Here is a 26,452-nt window from a genome sequence, read left to right as displayed (position 1 = left end):
AAATATTTTCGAGGGCAAAGGAAACAGTTCCAATTCCTTTTATAGCTATGATTTTCAACTTGAACAAGACGTGGACACGACGACTGCAGCTGATATGTTTGAATTCTTCTAATTGCTCTAGTATCCAGCTTCGAGAGGATATTCCGATTATTTGTCTGACAGCACCGTGGAGTGTAAAACAGAAGCACTTGGTTCCACTTTCTCAACATTGTGGCTCTCAATTGTCCAAAATTCCCACATTAAGCAGATTTTGATCAAAAATTAACATCTGAAATAGAGCGAACATTTTACCTTTTTAGGGTAGAATTCTGCAGAATAAAAAAATTGCGCAAATGCAAATCATTCTCCAAAAAAAATCAAAGAATAGAAAAAGCGACCGGAGTTGATTGTTTTCTACTGATAAACACCAGATCACAAAATACAAAAAAAAATTATAATAGCAAGATTACTAAAATAGTTTTGCTTACTTGGATTGGTACAGCCAATCGATCTTCAGCGAATTTCCCACTAGAAATAGTCAATTCGAGTGATAATTCGTTATAAATCGAAAAAGCTTTCCAAGTGACAAGGTGTTGGCTTTGGCATTAGCCAGCTCAAGTTTAGGAAAAGTAGCCTCTCTGAATGGGGTGTAAGTGGGGAAGAATAAAAATGCCCTACAAATAATGAAAATATACCTCTTTAACTGATTTGGCAAAAAGTGCATTTAGAACCTAAGACTTTGCCTGTTTAACAAATTTGTGATAACGGCGCGGATAAGGTCGAAACAGAACAAAAAAGGCAAAAGATGAAATGATAAACGAAAGCTCTCTGCAATTGAAAGCTCGGGCTTCAAAATAAGCACAGCCAAAAACGGATTTCCAAGACTCCAATAAAAAGTCTCACAATAACCGAAACGGGAAACATTAACTACAAAACTACAACTTTGATTCCAAAGTCCCTCTGGCCTTGAAATCAAAATAAATTACTCGAATAACAGCTCCAAACATTTGGTCTTATTTTTGGCGCAATCGATTGAACAGGAAAACAAAGAACAACACGCGCCAATCGCAAAAACATTTTCAAAACAACAAGGAGGCTCGTTAATGTGCGTTCGCACATGATGTTCCGACCCGAGCTCACCTACAATTTTGACTTAATTGTCAACCGAATAAGAGATAACAAAAATAGGTTTAAAAAAGAGTTTACAAAATTGTTACAAAACCTAACTACTAATTGAATTTCATAATGCCATGCCTCATTACAACACTCACGAGATCTGCCATTAAAAAGACTACGAGAAAAAAACAACAAAACAAACGAAAACAAAAATTTCAAGGCAAAACTCTAAAGCACCTAGTAACAACGTCAAAATGCAATCAGATAAAACCTTAACTACACAAACTTATTTCTTCCTAACTATACAACAGATCGAAAACTTCCTTAATGAGACTAAGTAACAAGTCCACAGAGAAGGAATAATGAGGCGAACTTCAAAAATCAATCAACATATTTTAAACCAAATTAATTCTTGTCAAATTTAGTAAAAAGTCATTATGAAATCAGGGGGACCTGTCTTTGGTTAGAAAAGCCATGGAAACGGACAAAACATACAGAAAAAAAATAAACAATTTGCGAAAACACAAATTATTGAAGCCATTAAAATCATTAGCTATTATCTGAATAATACGTATTTTTATTTCAGTTTTTATTTATATTAATTCAGCTAAAAATTATACTGAAAATAAATCAGCTCATTTGGGCTACGTTTGAAAATCATTGGGATCTGTTACTACCCGAATGTCCTAAAAGAAAAGAAAAAGAAACAAATATACCACTCATAAAACTTTTATGAAAACGCATATTGTCCAAGAAACAAAACAGCAGTTACAACAAAATATCAGTAGACATGTTAATGTTAATTTTTGAAATACAAGAAATTGGATGGGACCTCTCAATGATGAGAATAAGTTACAAGTTAACGAAAAGAACAACAAAAACTGGAAAAACTGAAAAATTTTTGAAAAAGTATAATATTATAAACGTTATGACTATTCGGTATAAATTGACTGCTTCGGGTAACATCGTTCATACAGCACTTGATTACAAGCTAATGAGACCGGTCAACATTTTACGGCTACAAAGAAGAAAAAACAGGCAAAAACGGCAAATTCAAAAAAAATTGAGCGAGAAGTGTCGAGCGAAAAGCCATCGAAAATGTATTTTTCAGTATAAACTTTTCTATTTTCATTTAATTATTTAACAGCAATGGTTTTCTTCTTTTTTAGCAATATGACTTCAAAAAATCAACAAAAATGAACAAATATATTAAAACCGCGAAACTTTTTGATGAAACCCGTAGTATCAACGCCTTTAAATTCAACGAATTTTAACGGACGCCAATTAATACGCTAAATTATGCCTCGGTGGGACAACAACGATGTTGGTAATTCATAAGTCATCAATAAGACATTACAACAAGTCACTGACTATGAAAATAACAACAAAAACAGGCAAAATCCAAAAATTCAAAAGAAAAGTGCGAGAAGAAAGTGTCGGGGCCATTTAAACCATAAGCTTTTCTCTGAAAACTTCGTCTATGATCCATTCAACGTCTTCTCTTAGCCAAGGGGAATTATCAATAATAAGGTAATGTGATAAGATTTCAAAACGACCCAAAATTACGAAAAAAAACTTAAAAACTAAAAATTGTGAAAATTCGTGCATCGAAGTCATAAAACATATTGCTAGAAGATAAAACCATTAACTAGATAAATTTTGGTTGAAGTAGAAAGAAAAAAGGGTCCTGACATTACTGCGACTGACTTACAGTTCACGAAAATAAGTTTACGATTGGTTAATTTTCAAAAAAAAAATTTGAAAAAAATATAAAGTCTTGACAGACATTAAATTCAATATCTTTCAACGGATGTCAATAAAAACGTTCACTTATGCCTCGATGGAAGGACAAGGATGTTTGTCAAGCATAGGTTATCAATAAGAGATCACAATAAGTCCTATGACAATGAAAACAATAAGTATAGGCAAAAACCATAAATTCAGTAGAAGTGCGAGAAGAAAGTGTCGAAGTCATTTAAACCATACATCTTTCTCTCAAAAACTTTACTATGATCCATTTAACGTCTCCTCAAAGCCAATTGGAGCTATCAATACAAAGATAATGTGCTCAGAAATCAAAAGGAACCAATAATACGAAAAAATCCAAAAATTTTGAATTTTTTGAAATCTTGTGGCATTGAAGTCAAATGACCAACAGTTAGAAGACAACAACGCTAACCAGATTAATTTTGGTTGAAGTAGGAAGAAAAATTGTCATGTAATTAATGAGATTGACTTATAGTTCACGAAAATAAGTTTATGATTGTTTAATGTTGGAAAAATTTTCGAAAATATATTTTCAAAGTCTTAACAGCCATTAGCTGTTCATTTGAAGCACTAGATAGGTTCAGTTAATGCTCATTACGAAGCCTATTGCACTTTTAGTCGGCACGTTTATGCCATAGGACTCTTGTAAAACCTAAAATTTTGTAAAACCTAAAAAAAATCAAATTTCAATTAAAGTTAGGAAACCTCAGAGTCAAAGCCAAAAAAAAACATTTCGCGATTCTTTGAATGCGAATTTTTTGTTGATTGGGCTTCATTTGACTGTGAATAAGGTTGGACATTAACGTAACATCGATATGAAAAGTTATTAGTCTCTAGGTGACTAAAAAAAAACAAAAAAAAAATATGAAACGTTTTCTAAAAAAGGAGCTCTCAATTAGAATTCGAATTTTTTTGATAGTAAACTTTCTAATGAGACCAGAACTAGCCTTATTATCGCCTTTCGTCTATTAGGAACAAAAAATTGATTAAATCTGTTACCTGAAATGTAAATTTGATTTACTATTTTTATAGAAAATGTCTTATTTTGAACGAATATTCCTCTAAAAGTGAACGAAATCATGCCAAATATCGCGTGTTCACACAAAACTTTAAACCTCAATAACTCCTCGAAAGAAAACGAAATTCAAAAAACTTTTTAATTTCCAATTCTACGCTGGACGAGCTTTTTAATGATACCACTAACATTTCTCTACGATGATCGGCCAAACGATGAACATATCGATCGGCCAAAATTGACTGAACAAAAAAAACCCATTTGAGTATATAGTTCCTCCCCCACAAGTGGGTCAGAACAAATAGTCTCAAATATATTCAAATTGCTTTATATGAATTTGAACCTTCAAAAACAATTCAATCGAGCCTCGTGAGAGGGCCTCGCAGGCAAGTCATTAATGAGACTCAGAGACAGGAAACAAAGAATAATAATAAAAACTTTCACGACTCATTTTATAAGAACTCAAAACTTCTTATGAAAATAAGTAAAGCCAAAACAAAATATATGAAAAAGAAACATTGAATAGATTCAATTATACCTCAACGCAGAGCCAGAGATCAGTCAATATTGAGATTAACGTGGCAACAAAAAATTACAAAACGGAAACTTACAAAAAGTACCGTCAAAGTAGCAAAAACTGTTTTATATAGTAGTTATAATATTCACATGTGCGTCACAAGAGAGCCAATGAGACCTTTCAATAAATATAATGTGAACATGATTTGAAACCGTTAAAAAGCTTCAATTATGCCGCATTAGAAAGCCAGTGGTACTCGTCATTGTGAAGATTAAGGAATGAAACAAAAAATTGAACAACATAATTCACAATTCATTTATGAGAATGCACTGAATAAGTCATTAAAACCGAAAGCTATTACCTGGTAACGTTAATTAGGTTTGTTTAAGTCTCGTGAGAAAGCCAATGGAATTAGTTGATGAGATTGAACGATAAGGCAACAAATACGGAAAAACAAATACGGCAACAAATAGAAAGAATAAATACGGGCAAAACTCAGGAATGTACTAATAAATTGGAATAATAGATAGTGATGAAGTCATTAAAAAACAAAACAATCAACTGAAAACCTTAAGATTCTTAAATATCCGCTTTTTTGCACTCTTTCTACTCCGACTAGACTAAAATCACTACAATTTCAAATTTACCAAACAAGTCAACTAAAACGCAACCAGCCAATTACATACACAAATGATTCAATTCACTGTGGTATTTAGTTCGAAAAATGGATGTGAAATAAACAGAACGGCATTAAGGAATATGAAAGACAACCTAATAAACTTTTTGGAAGTGCTCCACAAGATTCTGGAGAGAATATGGCCAGCATACCGGGGGATGCCGTTCTCTTCATTGAGCAGCATACATCATAATTCAAAAAGAAAAACAGTCTATACCGAGAAAACTGCATAGAAAAATATCTTTTCAATATTTCCTCAATCGTGGCCACGTCTCAACAATATTTGGCCAAGAAAATTCAAGAATCAGTCCCTTTTTAAGTTATTAATCAATGACAGACGCCATATTAACCACTAGATAGTCACAGAGTACATCAAACTTTTAAGAAACTGCAAAAATAATATTTTTCAGTTAAGGCAGTCCCACCAAACACTCCACTAACTCTTTTCAGTCAAAGGCTTCACTACCCTTTTTATTTAATAAACAAAAATTAATTATATAAAAAGGCACAACACCACAGAAAAAAATTCTGAAATCGAAAACTTCAGAACATAGCTGGCAGATTGCCAGAAAATAGCCGCAATAGATTCGTAGATCGGCCGTCTAAAAAAACGGTAAAAAAGACAGACCAAAAAAATTCGTCTTTTCATTGAAGGCTGATCTGTTCTATTTTGATTAAAAATCTGTAGAAGTTATTGCTGCCTCTATTAGCTGATCTCTAATAACCTTCATTTAGAGTGACACACACCCATTTGACCTTATCTCTTTGAATTAAAGTAAATAAAAGTCAATTTAAAAGTGAGGAAGTCATTTTTGAGAGTGAGGTAAGTCAAGTGTGACCAAAAATTTAATCAAGCGCATGAACAAAAAAACTCACTCCACTAAGAGCGAAAAATGACGTCACGCATGCAATTCAGTTAAAATTGCATGAACGAATGAACAAAAAGTGGCTGTGACGTCATATGGTCGTAACAAAAATCATGACGGCGAAATAAAAAAAACCAAGAGAAGGCCAATAATAGCCCCAGCTATCGCTGTGCGGCTATCAAAAAGAGAGGCAACAATTTCAACAAAGTTATAGCAGTTTTCCCAAACAGAGATTTCAAAATTCATAAGTCAACTAAAAAAACCTATGTTAGACAACAAAAGTCCTGAGGAAAGCAAACAAATAGTACAAAAATGCAAAGAGCATCCAAAAACGACAAGAAACAGCTTTAAATTTTCTCTTAAACATTAATTATCAGTTGAAACCTTCCAAAACATGTTCCAAACGTACAATAACTTGTTAACAAAAATGAAAAAGTTTAGAAAATGATTTGAAAATGCACCAGGTGATTGACAAAATTTCGGTTGCATACCCAAAAGTCATTCACAACTACTTTTCTATCTCTCTCTCTCTCTCTCTCTCTCTCTCTCTCTCTCCTGTATGAACAAAAACCACTTTTTTCTTTTCCTTTTTCTTTTGAACAACAATTTCACTCAACTTGTTTTTACGAGCGGCATTTAATTTTACCTGGCTCAATGACTTTATATGTAGAAATTATAGGCGGAAGACTCCAAAATGAATTAAATCTATACCTTGCATTATAGCACGGTCAAAAACAAAACACAATAAACAAAATACTACAATACCATTTATTCACTGTAAAACAAAAACTGAGAAAATTCAGTAAAAGCATAACCTGAATTCTTCATAAGTTGCAACTCTTAAACTATTGCTCTCTTGGCAGATCTAGCAATACAGTAATATATTCTTCAGAAAAAAAAACATTCGTTTTGATAGAGAAGAAATAATGAGATACTGTGCAGACAAAAAACGATGAATCGTTGTTTTTTTAAACACATTTAAATAATTACAAGTGTAGTGCGCATTGGGGCGAGGGGGTGCCAAGCTATTGGGTTAAGAGGGTAGGGTTGGGATGGCTGAACGACGAGAGGGGGTATCGAATCGCAAGGTGGAGGAAGGTGAACTGAGGGAATTTGGAGGAGGGGATGGGGGTGACTCAGGATCAAATTTTTAAGGTATAGAACCGCCCTTTACACCATGAAATTCTCACCTCGAACAGTTTCGGTGAGTCGGATACTTGATGCCAGCAAAGCGTAGGGCTCTAAGAGAGCTGCAAAAACCACTTAATGACCTCCGGGCTTCACCTGTTTATCCCGTTTTCGAGGACGAACAGTCAAAAGGCAGACAAAAAATCGGTCAAGCGAAAAATCGTTTGATAAGTATAATGTTAGAGCAATTAAACACTATAAAAACCAAATATCAATCATACACATCAGTAAAGACTGGGGGCCTATTACAAAAATATCAAATCATCTCTTTCTAGTAGGCGCAACCACAGAACAGTTCTAAATAAGTCGTAGAATATTCTTAAAATCATAGAAAACCCAAAAACATGCCCAAAAACTGCAGAGATAGACAAAAACAAGCCCAAAATGACATTAATCAAATCATCTAGCCACTAAAATTAATACAAAACCTAATCGCAACAGAAAAACTGCACTTTAAAACCTGACAAATTGCTTAAAAGTCGTCTAAAATGGGGCAAAATGCCACATGAACACAAAATCACTCTTCGCTCTGATCGTTAAATTTTGTTCAGCATTTCGACCTTGAACACGGTTTTTACGCGTTCCCTTTCCTGTTTCAAATACACCAACAAAATTATCGATAAGAAAGCAAGACGCTCAACCAATACTTCTCTTCAGGTCGTAAAAAACAGAAGATCAACATAACCTTGAGTTGTAAAAAGCGCCCCCAATAAACCCAAATCCTCTTTATTGTAAAAATATTACGACAGAAGTAATAACCTGCTGAGAACATGACGGCTGCTATTAATAAATGCAAAATAAAAACAATTGATTGAGTGAAAATCAATTCAATTGAGCAGAAATAAATAATTGTCATATTTACTTTTTCAGAGCATTCGATTCAGCTTATTGATGTGATATTGAGGCCATCTACAGATTAGTAGCTATCACTGTTTCTGATACCTGGGACTGTTTTTAATAAGAGCGACATTGGCAAAGACAAAAAAAAGATTCAGTTTTGTGACTGAGATTTTTGGGAAAATCCATATTCCAGTTGTGAAAACATTCTCTTCACGATGATTGACAATACCTTTCAAGTATATAAAAAGTTTCGCCACTGATACAGAATACAAGTTATCAGCAGAAGTAAACAGTAACAAATTTTCAACAATAAAAACAGCAACAAAAGTGTGAATGCCAAGCTAACTAAATTATGGGCGCTTAGCTCAGAGGGATGAATTCAACGTCTATAAGGAGGCTGTTGGAATTATCAACCAACATACTGCACATTTTCACATCTGCAATTTATTTCACAATTTAGTTCACAAAGGACTTCATTTCAAAAGGGGATGGAGCTCTTCACCAAACTGAGCTGAAGTCTCCTAAAGTTGGATTGGAAGCTCCACCTGATGCAAATCCACCACCAGTTCCGCCGAACTCGGAACGGAAGTCGGACCGGCCTTCGTTGCTGGTGAACTCAGAGAAAGTGCCGGTTGCTCCGGTGGAGTGCTCTTCCAACCACTGAGGGATGTCTTGACCGGCATTCTTCAAAATACTTACCAGTGAACGCAGAATCTAAAACAGAATATATCCTAAATACTGTTTCTTGTTCAATCTTGCGCAGTCAAGAGTCGTCCGTGTTCTAGAGCAGCGGTTGAGAATTCAAGTGATTCACTGATATCATGAAATTTAACTTAAATCAATCAATCAATCAATCAATCAAATTAACTCGATGTGACGCTCGGATCAAAAACCGATGCATAAACTTTCCTCAAAACACAGGCGGGCCAGTTACAAGGTTACTATGAGTCATACAAGACTCAATAGAGTCAAAGGTGGAAAAGCTCTTTTCGATCAGACGTCAAATCTGTTGGATAATTCATAAAAACAAACGCAGACTTCTTGGAACGTCTCCGATGCTCGAGAAAAATCTAAAACAAAACACAACTGCAATAGAATAAAAAAGTACAAAAAAGACACCGAAATAGCCTACCTCAAATTCCTTAAAAGCTCAAAAAAAATTGACCAGAACAATTTCAAATATTGCAGACGAAACTCTTCTTTCATTCTTTCATCAAGAAAACAAAAACAGCAAAAAAAAACAATTTTTCAAAAACTCACTTTTAAAAATAACTTAACTGTCTGCCACTCAAAACTTTACACAACACTCTATTAAGCTAAATTTTTCTCAATGTAAAATAAACTCCGACTCTGTTGCACTCGAGTCCTATGCCTGCAATACAATTAATTAACATAACCGACAACGTCGGGCGGAGTGGTTAGCTTCGTCAGTAGTTAGCCACAGTGAGGATGCACCGGGGGGCTGATGGGGGGGGGGGGGGCAAAAGGGGGCTGGCGGGGGTAACAGCGGGGGGGGGGGGTCTTCAATTTCTAAGAACTGACCTTCACACCATAAGTATGTCTCCAAAACAATTTCTGTGAACGTGAACCGCATACTTGGATACTTGTGAGCTGAAAGGCTCTAAGAGCAATCAATGCCCGCTGGGCGCTAACTGCTTATCCCGTTTTTCAGGACGAAAAGTCAAATGGTTCAGACGAAAAATCAATCAAGAGCAATTAACTTCGTTTGAGAGCAAATAACAACAAAGCATAGCTGGCATAATTCCAGATAGATTTGTAGATTTGAAAAACAGACCAACAAATTAATTGTTGAGATGTTATATTAGTGTAATTAGTCATACGAAAAAAAAACTCGCTCCACGGTGAACCAAAAACGACGTCATGCACGTACTTTAGTCAAAATTTTATGAACGAATAAATGAACAAAAAGCGTATCTGGAGTGATCGTGACGGTAAAAGCTAGAGAAAGTCAATAATAGCTCGCAATCGCAGTTATTAACAAAAAAGAAATCAAGGTGCCAGAACAATTCTCGAAATAATTAAATTCAAAATTAAATGTAATTTTTGCGAACTGAAAAATATAAGTGAGAATTAAAAAACCTTTCGCTCAAACCTCGTCAATCGTTATACCAAAAGATCCAAAAAATTCATAAATTGACGAATTTTGACCACTTGATAACAAAAAATTCATCAATTTCAGAAGAAACTCATTTGCCTTCCAAATTTCCTTTTGTCAATTTTTTTCGGTAAGTAGTATATACTGCTGCATAATTCGCGTTAATTACTTACTGCCCGGTATAAGCATCTTAAATTTGTTAGCATTAAAAATTTTTACAGAAAATCAAATATCAAAAACATTTGATACAAAAAGTAACTCCTTTCAAGATGAAAAAATACGCAGCTTAGCTGTGTAATGTGGAAAAGCAAATAGGAAACAAATCAACAACAATTTACGTTGGTCTGAAAATTTATCATATTATATAAAAGTATTTTTCGGTCTTCGAAACTCTTTGAAAAGTATTGATTGTTAAAATTAAATTGGATCCTCAAGACGACTATTTGCAAATTTCAGTAATTATCTATTATTAAAAGAGGATGTTGAAAAGAAAGATGTTGAAAATGCCCCCACGCTAACAATTTATCCCGTATATCTCAATGAAGTTAAAATCTCTCAAGCGAGCGAAAGACAGAAAAAGAGGTCCAAAATATTTGCTTAAAAAGAAACGCACGACTAGGCCAATTCGTTCCAGAGCAATTAAAAATGGATACAATGAAGCGTCAAAAAAGTAATAGTGACATGCTTTAAACTGATTTACTTTCCAATTTTGCAGCTAATAATGATTTCACATTTGTTTTGCGCGCATTCACTTCGAAAACTAACTGCAAGGTATGAATTTATGAATTGAGTCAAATTTTTGCGAAAACACCCAAGAAACCTTAAAGCTCACTTGAATATTTTTCCCAGCAGTCGGGTTGAGAAGCAATTTTTCTAAAATTAGAAGCTGTTCAAATCAAAATGATCTGAACACTAAAGCGACGTTCATCGTTTTAAACTTTGAATGTCAGGAATTCGAACAAATTTACTATTGTAAACTTCAGGGTGTTGTGATAGCTTCAGGTTTGATTTTTACTTCGAAAGAACAAATACAGAAATAGTCTTTTTGGTGGGCTTAATATTAATAGAGCAAGGCCCCAGGTGCAAATTCCCTCGACTTTGTGCACTAATTGTCTCGGGTTTTGCAGAACTCAGCTCTAACATACATCTGTACCGTTTTTATAATAGCTAGTTAGTCCGAAGTAGAAACTTCCTGCATTAGTTTTTTATAATCTGAAGTAAATTAATGATCGTGTCTTCATCTTATTCAGTCTGCTTTGATCTTCTGCCTTGAAGGTCGTTTGATCTTAAACGTGTTTACAAGGTTGCTTTATCGACATTCTACGCATCAGTGAGTTAAAACAGAAGAGTCGCAGAATAGATCCGGGTAGAACCACTCGACTGAATCACTATACAGCTTAAATTAACACCAGAGTTTATCTTTGTGCTCAATGAACTACTCTATTGACGAAACTAATACATAAGTATTCGAAAGATGTTCGCATAAGAACCAGAGACCCGGGCCACTCATCATGCAACTTTCCTTGACTTCATACAAGGTCATATATGGCTCCTAATAAGCAAACAAGGTCATATATAATTTATTACTTCCTGATAAACATACAAGGATCAAATATGATTTCTTTGTTTTTGAGAAATCAAGAGGGTCGTATCGAGAAATCAAAAACGGTGGACGCAAAAGAATCAGAACTTTTCTACCAACATTTTGGTCATGTGAAGGGTCAATGAAGGTGATGGCCTCTCCCTGCTGTCCCAGACGACCAGTCCGACCAATACGGTGCACGTACTCGTCAATCTCGGAGGGCATGTCGAAATTCAGCACATATTCTACCTTGGGGATGTCAAGTCCTAAAACCAGATAAACAGCTACCAAAAGGTCCCCTAGAAACGGTAACATAATTAACAGGTTAAGTTTCTAAATTGTACTTGGAAGTACAATTAAGTTCATTTTTGCGCTAAACACATTGTTATGAAGAAAATCGGTTCATAATTTAGCAAAAAGAAAGATGTTGTCTAGTCTAAGTTGCATACCTCTTGCTGCGACAGAAGTAGCCAAAAGTATGTTGCACCTGTCCCTTTTGAAATCATTCAGAGCAATCTCTCGCTCACGCTGCATTCTGTCACCATGAATAGATGTACACTTGTATCCATCTTGACACAATCTGGCTGCTAAAAAGTCAGCCCTCTTCTTCATTTCCACAAATATCAGCACTTTTCTTCCGGGTGGAATCGTTTCCTCTAGCATGCTTTTGAGTTTAGGGATTTTCTCAGAAGTTGAGACTTGGAGAATTGTTTGTTTGACATCTTGATTAGCACCACCTACCAGACCGACTGCAATGAAGAGATAATCTGGCTGAAGCATCTGCGTTGCCAAACTTTGAACCTGAAACATTCCAGAACCAAAAAGATAGCTAATTGTCAAATGCCAGATTTTAGAAGTTTTCATTTTTAGGAAGAAAACAGAAATTGATGTTAAAAAATCTGATTCCAAATAAACCGAGCATTAACTTTAATTGATTTATGATTTATTTAAGATGCAATATTTTTTGTTTATTTTGCTACAATACAAGTATGTTTAGCCTCTTTTGGTCACATACTGAATTTACTTGTTTAAAAAATCCTCTTACATCACCATTGCGATCTGAGTAAACCAAAATTTGATACATCTTGATTTGCGTTTGAGCTCTTAGGACTGTTTCAAATCAATAGGGATAGCTTTACCATTTAGATTATTATCTCATTTTCGGAACTTTAAAACAAAGAAATTAGATCGACTAATGAATGTGACTACTAACACTCTGACAGAATGAAGCAGGCCCAGAACACAAATCATCTAGGTGTATTCGTTTAGGGGACATGTTTGTTATAGCCATCACTTCGAAAAATAACCAACAGCGTTTGGTCCAATTGCTCTCAAACGACAAGTGAGGGTCACTTGTGCCTTACTTTAGTCGGAGAAGGAAGTATAATGTCACCAGCTTATTATTGACCACTTCAAGGATATAAAATGAAAACAAACTACAAAGCAATTTTAGAGCATTTTTGACTTGGCTTTTAATAGTGAACTGTCGAGAATTAAGTTAGTGGCTTAGATTCTGCCACTAATCTGGTTTTTAAAAAAAAAATCAGTGTTAGCACTTTTATTCTAACAGTGCATTTAATAAAAACGAATGAGCTAGCTGAACTGTTTCCTTAAAAACCGACAGCTACAGCAAAAGATAGGACCCTCATGCCATAAAAAATTCTGCAAACGTCTCAGAGAAGCCATTTGACGGCAGTGGTCAACTTGAAACTGAAAAGGTCGGTATCGAGAAATTAACGTTTTTCACGAAAGAACCGTTATTTTTCGTCAACAATAGTGAAAAAAAAACTGTGGTCTACAAAGCAAAATGAACATTTAAGAATTTTAAAACATAAGACATTTAAAAAATTAGTCGCATAAAGTGGCCTCTGACTGTCTATATAATTCAAGTGAGAAAATGACCTTTCTTAGTAAGCGCTACTCTACGATTGTCAATACGGTTACCGCCCAGCTTTCTCATTTTGGTAATTTGTGTTATACTAAACGTTTTGAAAAGATTTTGCCTTTTAAAACCACGCAGATTTTTGCTATCATTACAGAAAAATTGCCGTTCCATTACGAAAAAAGTTAATTTAAATAACAGATTGACCCCGATTTGTCAAATTAAACAGAGTCAAAATGTAATAAAATTTAACTTTTTCACAAGATAACCATTTTTTTCAATGATAGCAAAAACAAAATTGGTTTATTTTACATATCAAAACTGAACATTTCAAAACGCTCATCATAAAACAAATATAAAACAAATAATTAAATTAACGAAATTGGTCAGCAATCGTATTGACAACCGTAATTAAAAAGGAAATCAAACTTTCTTGATTTTTAATCTGACAATATATAGAGAATAATAGATCAATTTATTCGACTATTCTTTCAATGTCGAAAATACTTTTTTTTAAATGTCAACATTTGAAATAGATAAACAATAACAGGCTAAAGCAACTTTGCATTTTTTTAAAACACAGGCGCCGATTAAACAAAATCATAGAAGAACAGGAAAAAAATCAGTAAAAACAACGACGAAACAGAGGAGAAAGGTTAACAGTTTTAGAGAAAAAAAACTGCTCAAAATTGCCAAGATCTTTCAAACTTTTCATGAAAGTTCTCAGTTGTCAAACTGCTCAAGGTTGTCAAGATCTGTTGAACTTTTCATTAAAGGCTTGAAACATCTGATAATACAGCAGATTACCAGAAAAGGGGAGAAACAAAGGAGAGGAAAGGTTAACAGTTTTAGACAAACGAAAATAAAACTGCTCAAGACTGTTAAGCTTATCATTAAACGCTTAAAACATCTGAAACTTATGCAAGTTACAAGAACATAACCGACTAGCGTCGGGCGAATTGCTCTCAAACGACCGGCGAGCGGTTGGCTTCGTCAGTAGCTAGCCACGGGGGGTGCACCAGGGGCTGAGGGGGGGCAACACTGGGTTGGGGGGGGGCAACAGCGCGGTGGGAGTGGAGGTAATAGGGGGGGGGGGGGGGGGTTTCAACCTCTAAGAACCGCCCTTCACACCATTAGTATAGGTATAAGTATCCAAAACATTTCATTTTGAGCTGTGAAACAGAGCTGAAAAGCTCTTATGAGCACTTAATGCCCGCTGGGGGCGCTACCTGTTTATCCCGTTTTTGAGGACGAAAAGTCAAAAGCGTCAGACGAAAAATCGGTCAAAAGCAAAAAATCGCAAAAAAAGACCGACAGGACTAATATAATTGCTACAAACTTCGTTTGAGAGCAATTAAAAAGCATCAGCACGTCCTTAATAAGAACAGAAAACGAATATATTGGTCACGGTCTTACCTAGAAAAAATTGTTAAAAATACCAAAAAAACAAAAGGAGTCAATTATTATCAGAGCCAAAGCAAAAAGTACGCAGAAAATTATTATGATATAGCTATAGAACGGTCTGTAAAACATCTTAAAGTCTAGTGCAACCAATACCGCCCAAAAAAGCTTGATCCGAAAACACTCCGACAAATTAATTGAACAACACTCACTCAACCAAAACTCTTCTAAAAATACAGGAGCTAAAATAAAACATAGCAGTTAGACTGCCGAATATAGCTGCACAAAAGACTTACCTACCGTACAATATAGATAAACATGAAGCGACTAACTTCGGCCAAATTGCTCTTGAGCGACAGCCTGAGCAATTTAATTCAGAAGAAGTGTAGCTTGTAACTTTTTACGGGTGCAAAACTACCAAAAAGCGAGCTGTTCGAACCCCAAACAGCCCTGATGGTAGTCTGAGAACTTAACCATTAAGCTATATCAGCGTTGCTAACGAACCGCTTACAGTCGCAAAAGACAAAAATTTTGGAATGAGTATTTCATATCACGCGAAAATCAAGAACCCCAAGGAGTGAAAAAACCACTAGAGAACAAAAGATGTTTTAGAACAAAAACGCAAAAAAATCAAGTGAAAATTTTGCATTAGAAAAGACACACACGTTTACACTAATTGTCTCAAACTTCGTACAAGTGCAACTTTCTAGATACAGATCTGAAAAGGAGTAGAGGATTGAAACTATTAAATCTAATAGGAACAATTAATAGATTTTACTCAATTTGTTTCATTTCAGCAACGATGCCTTATTATTAGGAGGAGCGTTCAATATATAGGATTCATTTATTGACCTTGAAGGGTCTGGAGAAACCTCACAAAGTTCAGTGTTCTAAGTCATTTAGAGAATGAAGTTAGTCATTTACAGAATTAAGTTAGTCATTTATGATCAAAAAAATTATCACGCAATTCAGCTCAAAGCTCAATGCCACAACTCAAGAAAGAAAGAGCTGTGGAAAAGTTTGAATGAAAAGATTGACAGAACTGCTATTCTTGTGGTTTTCTTGGTAATTTTTCCTAATAAAAATAATACAAAAAATCAGCATCAGACAAAACAAATAACTGGGAGTACCGCAATAAAGGTTCCCTTAGCTTACCGCTTTGCAGTATCAATTATAACGGACTACGTCGTAAAAACTGCTCTCAGGGTAGGGCGTTGACTTAACATTACCCTTCACGCGTACTCAGTTTTGCGTACTCAGCAGCTTCGATGAACCGAACACTTAAGGTCAACTAAAGCTCTAAGAACTGCTCAGACACTTTGTATCATCAAACCAGATCAATTTATTCTCAAGTTGAAGACTGAAAATCAATTTTAATAGCTCAAGCCAGTAAAACAATGTTGAAGAAAAAAGTCAAAATTTTGCATAAAGCACACGCAGGATTAAAGTATGTGCTTCAAAATTTTTTCGAGAGCAATTAATATTATTTTGCTGATTTTTCTAAAAAAAGGTTTTGCGGTTTTGTCAAATTGTGAAGTTAGTCAGTTAACATAATAATTTAATTTCAGAACTTACAGAAAACCAATGGTCAAACTAATTAGGCTAAAACATGCAAGACAAAAATATCTACAAACTGAAAAATCGAAAAGCTTCTATAAAAGGTCGAATTAAAAAAGGAAATTTCCACTGCAACCCCATTCTTAACTCTCGATAAAGGGTTGAAAAAAACTCTCAAGAGATCGCTGTTTTCACAACCATCCGGCTTTCGGGAATAAAATCATTTTGTGACTACGGAAGTCATTTGAGCGAGGGAGGTAACCCATTTATTATCAGTGGTTTTGACATAATTGAAAAAAAACGTTACGCCAAAAAGTCAAACTTCTGCTTAAGCTACTGTTTGAACGTTTCAACGCATTAACAAACATAAGACTAACAGTCACAGCAACGCCTTCGCGATTAGTAAAAAGCACAACAGTGATTAGTAGAATGTTGCTTAAGACTCACTGATAAGCCATGGAAGTTATATAACAAAACGGCTTATTTGAGCTTGTGAAGTAGCAACAAGTGGGGCGTAGGATATTAGGCAAAAACTCGATTAGGCGAAGCTCGGTTAGACAAAAACTTTGAATTAAATTTTTGTGCACATTAGGCAAAAACTAAACATAGCCGGCAGATTGCCGGAAAATGGCCGCGATAGACGCTTGTGGCCTTCTATGAATTGAAACAACTAAAGAAATAGGATAGACAGATTGACCACCAGTCCTTTAATAGACCACTAAACTTTTTGGTTAGATTCGGACAGTCATTTTTATGAGACATACGCTCTATAAGGAAAAAGCCCTAATGGAGCTTTTACAACATTAATATTGGAAATCAAAAACTCAAGACTAATACTCAAGAATTGGGGCATATACGCTTGCCACCACTTAGATGCACACTATTAACCTTTATCTAGTAAATGTTCATAAAATTTAAAGTCCATTAAGCGGCTTCAGAAGTCAATTTTTGTGAGGTAAGTCACGCAATTAACCTAAAAACAGAACAATGACGTCACACAACACACACAAATTTTAACTGCAAAGCAGCAAAAATCACTGAAATTGAAAAAGACAATTCCAAGAAGTCTGGTCGCAAGAATAATCGATGAAGACGACGAATTAAAAAAAGCGTAACAGGAAAGTCCTGACGTACAATTCAAAGAATTTTCATAGACTTAACAAAAACTAGCCCTAAACCATTTCTGAAAAAAAATTATATCAAAAATTAAAAAAAAAACAAAATCAATGTCAAAATGCCGCATGTGATCAAAAAAACCGCTAGCGAGAAATGGAAATTTGATTTAAACACCGTTTTCTCAATCTACTTTAAATGTGAAGCGAAAAAATTTCACGCCGAAAAATCAATCCCTTTTTCGCTCCACTTCCTGTTTCGGCGTGACCAAAATCACTACTCCAATTTGACTTCAAAAATCATGAAAATGTGTGAACAGATCTTAAAAAGAGACAGCTCCCCAATACAATTCAAATTCTTTGAATTGTAAAAAACCACGATGTCCCCAATAATATCCGCTATCGGTTCGCGGCTATTAACTAAAACACATAAAAGCGGCTTTTTAAATCGATTGGTCTCCATAATTGACCTAACAATTGTCTCTAACATGGTATCATCTCACAAAACTGTCTAAGTTTTAATTTGGTAAATTAGGTATTTCCAGCATTTCAGTTCAGATCAATCCCCCAAATAGGGCAAAATTTTTCTCCCATTTTAACTCCCAATAGTTGTAGTGGTACATTTTTATGCACTGTATTATGTATTTTTATGTGAAGACGATTGTTAGGGACACTGGACTACTTAATAGCGTCAATGGATTTTAAAGTGTGGCCTTCGAGAATTTTAATTGGTATGCGCCTATTGTCCACAAAGTTTCAGTTCAATATCCCTTCAAGCCGTTACAATTAACTGGTGAGAAACTTGACTCACAAGCTAACATCCACAGGTCAAACTATGAATTAACAAACACGTCTGCTGTAAGAGCTCACTTCTTTAGTAGAGTATAGATTTAGTAGTTAAAACCAATTTTTTAAATAATGCCCGGTCTTAAATTGAACACTTTGTCCCTTATCTTTAAATTTTGTTATACTGCCGGCTCATTGGGTGACAAATTACTGCTGACAATCGCAGCATTATTTAGTTTGAGCAACTACTTTTAAAATCGTCATCGTCGGATCGCAGGACGGTGTAATGAAAGGCAAGCATAAAACATCACTCCCCTTCGAGACCAAACAACAAGCCAAACGGATAGCTGTGTTCATGTATCCGTAAAATGTCAATGTACTACAAGATATTATTAGTTGAGAGACAACAGCATCATAATTTACCTCATTGGGGAAGGTAGCCGAGAACATGAGTGTCTGTCTTTCCTCTTTCGATGGCATCTCAGCTTCGATTTTCCTGATTTCTGGTTCAAAGCCCTGGTCAAGCATTCTGTCAGCTTCATCAAGGACCAAGAAGCGAACCTTCTTCAGGGAAACTTTCCCGTCCGAAGTGAATCCCTTTATTCGCCCAGGAGTCCCCACAAGAATATCACAGCCCTTAAAAAACAGCATCAGAAGTTGGGCCCAAAATTAATTTATTTGGGCTAAAACTTAATTTCACTTTGGATTTTTCTTGATATGCCAAGTTATGTCTATATTCAAAATGATGACACTGCTAGTGATAATACTAAAGCTGCACTACAAAAAACGTCGCCAAATATGAACTACAAGTGGTTTGTAAGAAAGGAAACAATTTGAGCTTTACGAGACGATAAATCTTTCAAATTTTCTACTAACTCTCCTCAGTTGACTGACATGATGATGAACAGCCACTCCACCATAGATTACGACACTTTTGATGACAGTACCGTGACACAATTTCTTAGCTTCCTGCTCTATCTGAACTGCTAACTCCCTCGTGGGCGCTATTATCAATGCTTTCGGTTCTTGAACTTCCATCATGGAATCACTGATCTCGTTAGACTCAAAGATTTTGCTAATTATTGGGAGTAAAAATGCGGCCGTTTTACCCGAACCTGTTTGAGCACATGCCATGATATCTCTGCCTTCGAGTGCATTTGGTATTGCATGTTTTTGAATTGGGGTTGGTTTGCTGTATTTTGCTTTTCTGAGGTTGTTGAGGAAACCCTGGGAAAGCTTGGCATCGTCGAAGTGGTCGATGGCCGATTCGGGGCTATGCCCTGTCACTTTGACAGGAATTGAATCATATTTATCAAAATTTATTCCAGTATGTGTGGTTCGAAACAAGGACTCTTCAGAAACATCGTTCTCTTCCGGGACGTATGTCACTGGCGCTGCTTGGCCTTCAGGGTAAGGAATAACTCGGCACTGGTCACTTTTAGGGGCATTACATTTGAAGCATTCTTCTCTCTTGGCAAAGTTTTTAGCTTGGCATTCGGAGCAAAACCAGTCACCAGGTTTGCCATCATCTACACCGGCGTCATCATCTGGGCCGCCAAAAGTACCTCCAGCACCAGTCCGTCTGCCGGTATCACCTGCTCCACCATATCCTCCTTGTGCATCGTTGCCAAACCCACCCCCACTTTTTGCGCCAAATCCACCACCGTTATCATTTCCAAACCCGCCACCTCTTCCACCAAATCCTCCACCAGTATTGTTACCAAACCTGTTATCGCCCGAAGCACCAAAGCCACCAGCGCTTCTCGCGTTTTCTCCCGCGCCTTCTGGTTTTTCGGCCTGACATTCCTTGCAAGTATTACGACTGGCGAAATTCTTGAAACCACAGGAACAGTTCCAATCTCCAGGTCTCCCGCGATTTCCACCACCACCTCCACCGCCAAATCCCCCGGCTGAACTAGCGCCTGCACCCTCAGGTCGACTCTCTCTGCATTTTCTGCATGAGGTACGATCCATAAAGTTGGTCGATCCACAGGAGCATGTCCATTCTTCCTTCTGCTCCCGAGCTGCACCGCCAAATTTGCCACCACCTTCAGATTTTTCTCCGAATCCGCCTCCTCCAAAACCACCTCTGTTTCCCCCGAATCCGCCTTCAGTCTCATTTTCTCCAAAGCCACCTCCTCCAAAACCACCGCCACCTCCAAAACCACCGCCTCCACCCTCGGCTTTTCTTCCAAATCCACCTCTGTTTCCCCCGAACCCGCCTTCAGTCTCGGCATTTCCTCCGAAGCCACCTCCTCCAAAACCACCGCCACCTCCAAAACCACCACCTCCACCCTCGGGTTTTCTTCCAAATCCACCTCTTTTTCCCCCGAATCCGCCTTCACCCTCGTCATGTCCTCCAAAGCCACCTCCTCCAAAACCACCGCCATCACCCTCGGGTTTTCTTCCAAAACCACCTCTGTTTCCCCCGAATCCGCCTTCACTCTCGTCATGTCCTCCAAAGCCACCTCCTCCAAAACCGCCACCACCACCCTCGGCTTTTCTTCCAAAACCACCTCTATTTCCCCCGAATCCGCCTTCACTCTCGTCATTTCCTCCAAAGCCACCTCCTCCAAAACCACCGCCACCACCACCACCTCCAAATCCACCACCTCCACCCTCGGCTTTTCTTCCAAATCCACCTCTATTTCCTCGGAATCCACTTGCACCTCTTCCAAATCCACCACCGCCTCCAAAACCACCTCCTCTCTCGACTCTACCTCCAAATCCACCTCCCTTTCCTCCAAAGCCACCCCCATCGCCTCCATTTTCAGCTTTTCCTCCAAATTCTCCCCCAGCATTTGTACCTACTCCCTCAGGCCGGCCCTCTTTGCATCTTCTGCATGAAGTACGATCCATGAAGTTCGTTGACCCACAAGAGCAGGTCCACTCTTCCCTCTGTTCTCTATTGCCGCCACCCCGAGGTCCACCACCGAAGTCCCCTCCTTCAGCTTTTGCTCTAAATCCACCACCTCCAAAGCCACCCCCACCACCACCACCAAAACCACCTCCGCCATTCCCTCCAAATCCTCCTCCAAAACTACCACCATTCCCTCCAAATCCACCTTCTCCAAAACCACCTCCACCATTCCCTCCAAATCCACCTTCTCCAAAACCACCTCCACCATTCCCTCCAAATCCTCCTCCCGTTTCAGCGTTTCGTGGTGGTCTGGCACCAAAACCACCACCTCTTCCTCTATTTTCCCTAAAGCCATCTTGGCCTTGCCCTCCAAATTTACGCTGTTTGTCTCCAAAATTTCCACATTCGTTTTCGCCAAACCCACCGGTGTTTCCACCACCAAAACCTTGACCTCCGAAGCCACCAGACGATTGAGCTTTAGTCTCCCCAAATTGATCACTCTTGGCACTATCAGCAGGCGGTCGCCAAACGAAATTGTTGTTGTCGTCTTCGTCGTCCCAGGACATCTGAAATTACCAGGTCAACAAAGATGTGTCCAGTTTAAGACACTTCAGTCATATTTGAAAAATTGAGTTTGTCCCTAAAATTAAACAATGACTTCCGGAACAGTTTGCACTAAAATTATTGATACAAATAAAGAAAGCTAGTTTAAACTTCTTAGGTTAAGGAATCACCGAATCACACAGCTGTAAAAATTACGCGATCAGTCGAATTGAGAAAAAAGGACGAGGTCGAAGAATCAGCCTAACAAGAAAGGGAAAAACAGAGTGGAAAAAAGACATTCATACAGATGTCATTAGAAACACGTCATGGATGAAAAAAGAAATAAAGGATGTCAAAGAGTGCCGGAAAAGTAAAAGGAAAATTGTGTTATCAGTTTTTAAAAACTCAATTTTTAAAACAGCTCAGCGATTGCCGCGTGCTTGCTTCTCGGATCATTTTTATTCGTCAAAAATTAGCGACATTCTCTCACACATTCGAATCATTTCAAATTGTGAGAGAAATAGCGACATTCTCTCACACAATCAAACCATAAGTCCAAACGAAATTGTTGTCGTCTTCGCCGTCCCAGGACATCTGAAATTACCAGATCAACAAAGATGTGTCCAGTTTGACACTTCGGTCACAAATTTGAAAAATTGAGTTTGTCCCTGACATTAAACAATGACTTCCAGAACAGCATGCACTAAAAATATTAAAAATATAAAGAAAGCTAGTTAAAACTTCTCAGGTTTAGGAATCACCGAATCACACAGCTGTAAAAATTACGCGATCAGTCGAATTGAGAAAGGACGCGACAAAACGAGGTCGAAGAATCAGCCTAACAAGAAAGGGAAAAACAGAGTGCAAAAAAGACATTTATTAAATGTCACTAGAAACACTTCAAGGATGAAAAAGAAGGAAAGAAAGGAGTTTTCCATGTGACATTAAAGTGAAGTTTGAACTTTAGGAATTTTAACATGTCAACGAGTGCCGGAAAAGTACAAGGAAAATTTTATAATCAGTTTCTGAAAACTCAATTTTAAAACAGCTCAGCGCTTGCCCCGTGCTTGCTTATCGGATCATTTTTATTTGTCAAAAAGATGAAAATTAGCAACATTCTCTCACACATTCAAATCAAAAAATACTTCAAGCTGTAATTACTGATCAAAATTCGGCTTCAGTAATCAGCTAAAAAGTAGAGATCGAAGTAAACTGAAAAAGTCTAGGAAGACTCTATTTTGCTCATGAGAGTCGACGCACCGAAAATTAACCTTGATTCTATGTTATCGCAATACGGTTTCATCTCCAAATGATTAGGACCTTCAGGGTCTCTATTGATAGCTAATAACAGAGCAAACGTGACTTGACGTTTTTTCAGTGACTAGTTACGACGCAAACATGAAAATTTCAAGTTCATTTATAATGCAAGAGTAACTATTTAACCAGTAGGCTTGCAGATAAGGTCCAATGACAATTTCGGCAAATATATTAGAGCACATATCATCTTTTCAGTTGGTTACAAAGCGGAAAATTTCTGCTCAAAAGTTCTTGGGGATCAACAAAAAAGGCCATGGAAGAGCTGTAAGCGTCAGCTGCAAGAATTAGTCAACCAAAGAGCTGCAGATCTGGTCAACCGTAGATATAGTTTGTTCTTAGTAGAAATCTTAGTTCTCGAGATCAGAGTGCTCGATCCTCTCGGACGACATTTCTGACCTCGAGCTCACCCAAGCTCTGGCCGAAATGAAAAACGGTAAAGCCGCAGGGTTGGATGATATCTGTGTGTAACAGTTGAAACATCTCAGCGAAGCGGGTTTCCGTTGGCTACTAGAAATTCTTTCAGCCTGAGCTGAGCGTGAACAGCTTCCGAGGGAATCGGGCCAGGCAAAAGTTACCGCCCTACCAAAGTCAGGGAAAGATATTTCATGCCCAAACAGCTACCGCCCTATCTCATTTTTCTGCCATACATACAAACTGCTTGAAAGAATAATACTTCAGTCTGGTCCCCATTGTCGAGCCCATGATGATAAAGGAACAAGCGGGCTTCAGACCAGGGAAATCTACAACCGGCCAAGTCCTGAATCTCACCCAACATATAGAAAACGGCTACCGAAAAAAATTTAGACTGGAGTTGTTTTCTTGGACCTGACGGCCTCATAAGATACGGTCATTCACCAGCTCTAGCTGCAGAAGCTATACGAACTATTCGGCGATACAAAACTCTGTCGAGTTAGTCGTGAAATCCTTACAAGCCGCAAGTTCTACGTTGTTCCAGAGACAGCAGGAAAAGCAGATGGCAGAAACAAAGTAACGGACTGCCATAGGGTACCGTCCTAGCACCTTTGCTGTTCCATGTCTACACGAACGACCAACTTCTGCCATCTGCATCTCGGACAATGGCTTTTCAAGATTCAAGTATCAAAAATATTGAACAAAAAATGTTTAGTGCCCTCAACGAAATGAGCGAATTCTACAGAGCCAACAATTCGAAGCGGAACTCTAAAAAAACAGAGATTTCTTTCTTTCATCTGCTTAACAAATCAGCAGAACGAGAACTCGAAATAGTCTTGGAAGTAATGCAACTTACACATAAACCCGAACCCCGGCGGTTACACAAACCCGAACCCAGAAGAAAGAAAACAGAGGTTTCTTTCTTCTATCTGAATAACAAATCAGCAAAACGCGGACTCAAAATAGTTTGGAAGGAACATATAATACCTGGGAGTTATGCAGCTTACACATAATACCTAGGAGTGTGTTCTGGATCGAACACTGCTAAAAACGACACTGCCTCAATGTACGATAGAATGTCGCGGGTAGAAATAACCTTCTACGACTTCTAACGACATCGAGCTTCGGAGCTGACCCAAGAACTCTCTCAAAATCAGCCGCTGAAAATGCTTCGCCTGTCTGGTGTAGGTCATCCTATGCGCAGCAATTTGACATCAGTGTAAATAAGACAAAAAGAATCACCGGTTAGGTACAGTATTTGTATGAACTGGTTGGGATAACTCCACCTAACACCTAATATACGCCAGTAGGCAGCTGCCAGAGAAGGAAGACGGAAGCAAACGACCTATCAAAGCCACCCAATGTTTGCACAGACTGCAGCACCGCTAAGACTTCAATCTCGACGCTGCTTCTTATCAGAGACTTGCCCCCTAAACATGCCAATCATCCTAAACATGCCAATCATCAATTACAGAAGCAAGAATTGGAAACTTGTTTCTGAAGTGTGAGGCGATCACATCACCCCTCACCAAGAACTACCCGTCGGCTCCCACCTGCACTGGAAAAAGTGGAAAGAATTGAATAGACTCCGGTCGGGAGCTGGACCATTCCGCTCAACCCGCTACAAATGGGGACAGATTGCTCACCCCACGTGCCCCCTATCTGGGGAAGAGGACATGGCCCTTATTTTCGAATGCCCGAGGCCGTTCACTATTTTTGACCTGTGTTACGAGGACGTGGCCTCAGAAGTATGAAGAAATGTAATGGAGCGAGTCTAAGGGCTACCAGAAGCGTGGACACGAAGAAATAGAAACCGAAAAAATTTGATCTTTGGTGTTCTCAAAATTTTCGTAAGGTTACATGTACTGCAAAGTGAATGCATTGTAAGTTCTGTATGTTTACGCCTCAAGAGATTGACCAAGCACTAGCAAAGACAGTTCGGGGCTACCACTGCAATAACTTTTGATTGCGAACTGTGTGGTAGTCAATCTAGACGCAAAGTAAGAAACAAGAAACAGTTTCAAAAAAAAAGTCTTCGGGTTGAGCTCCAAAAAACCTAGTATTGGAATCCTCAGCAACATGATTTAAAAAGTATCTCTAGAAAACATCTTGGATTTCATATGGAGTGCAGAGAAGAAACAGAAGAATCACGATGAAGAATTACTGTTTCAATTGCAGTTGAAGACAAAAATAGTAGATTAAAAAATTGTCTTTCAAAATCGGATTACTTATCAAAATCTTTCGCATTTTTGATCTATGTGAAAAGTTAATGAAAGACCAGTAGGACTGTCGACAATGTTAACAACTGAAAAAATATTACCGAATATCAAACAAGAACTTCCAATGCAATCTAGGACTGTTCTTGAGTTCAACCACAAAAATAGGTTCTTTAATTTGAGCGAAGTATTAAAGTTAAAAATTCGATTCCTGATAAAATAGAGGCAGAATTTCGTCACAAAGAAACGTAGTTTTTTTCTACAAAATCTAGCTCCTCTTAGTTAAACAGATTTGCAATCCCTTGTTTGGCAGAAATAATAAAAAAAAACAGAGACAAAACGGATTCTCGGATACGCGGGACCACGGATGCCGCTTCGTTGAGGGAACTTGGACATCAGTGAACGGTTTCAAGCTGGCGGACATGGCGCATACGAAGTCGAAAAACGAAACACTGCCTTTCAACAGCTTCACAAGATACCTTGTTTAAATGAGAATACTTCGTTGAATTGAAATATTAGCAGATTTATAGTACCAGAAAGCTACGCACAGCATTACTTTTGATCTCTTAGCACATGCTTTATGCCCAATAAGCATGATTTACGGGGAAGGAAAACGCTTCAAATTACAAAGTTTCGAGGTATTTCAGTCTTTTTTTTTCGTTGCAAAAAGATGATTAAATCGCTTTGTTCTTTTGCTGATTACGA

General features: G+C 37.5%; 1 protein-coding gene across 3 annotated transcripts in view; it reads right to left on the bottom strand.

Moving 5' to 3' along the window:
* Positions 1–21,901, bottom strand: part of LOC142344811 (uncharacterized) — a 340,173-nt gene extending 318,272 nt beyond the window's left edge. Inside the window, exons 1-2 of one of the 3 annotated variants that reach the window (XM_075396784.1) lie at positions 19,277–21,901; positions 18,824–19,036 (exon numbers count right to left, since the gene is read on the bottom strand). In XM_075396784.1, coding sequence (XP_075252899.1) covers positions 18,824–19,036; positions 19,277–21,826 — 2,763 coding nt within the window. In that variant the 5' untranslated portion in view covers positions 21,827–21,901. The remainder of the gene's footprint in view (positions 1–18,823; positions 19,037–19,276) is intronic. The other 2 variants (XM_075396785.1, XM_075396786.1) reach the window with 2 other exon arrangements.
* Between the last annotated feature and the right edge of the window lie 4,551 nt (positions 21,902–26,452).

The sequence above is a fragment of the Convolutriloba macropyga genome, chromosome 8 (assembly GCF_964194025.1).
Source record: "Convolutriloba macropyga chromosome 8, txConMacr16.3, whole genome shotgun sequence".
NCBI lineage: Eukaryota > Metazoa > Xenacoelomorpha > Acoela > Convolutidae > Convolutriloba > Convolutriloba macropyga.
This window is presented reverse-complemented; position numbering and strand designations above follow the sequence as displayed.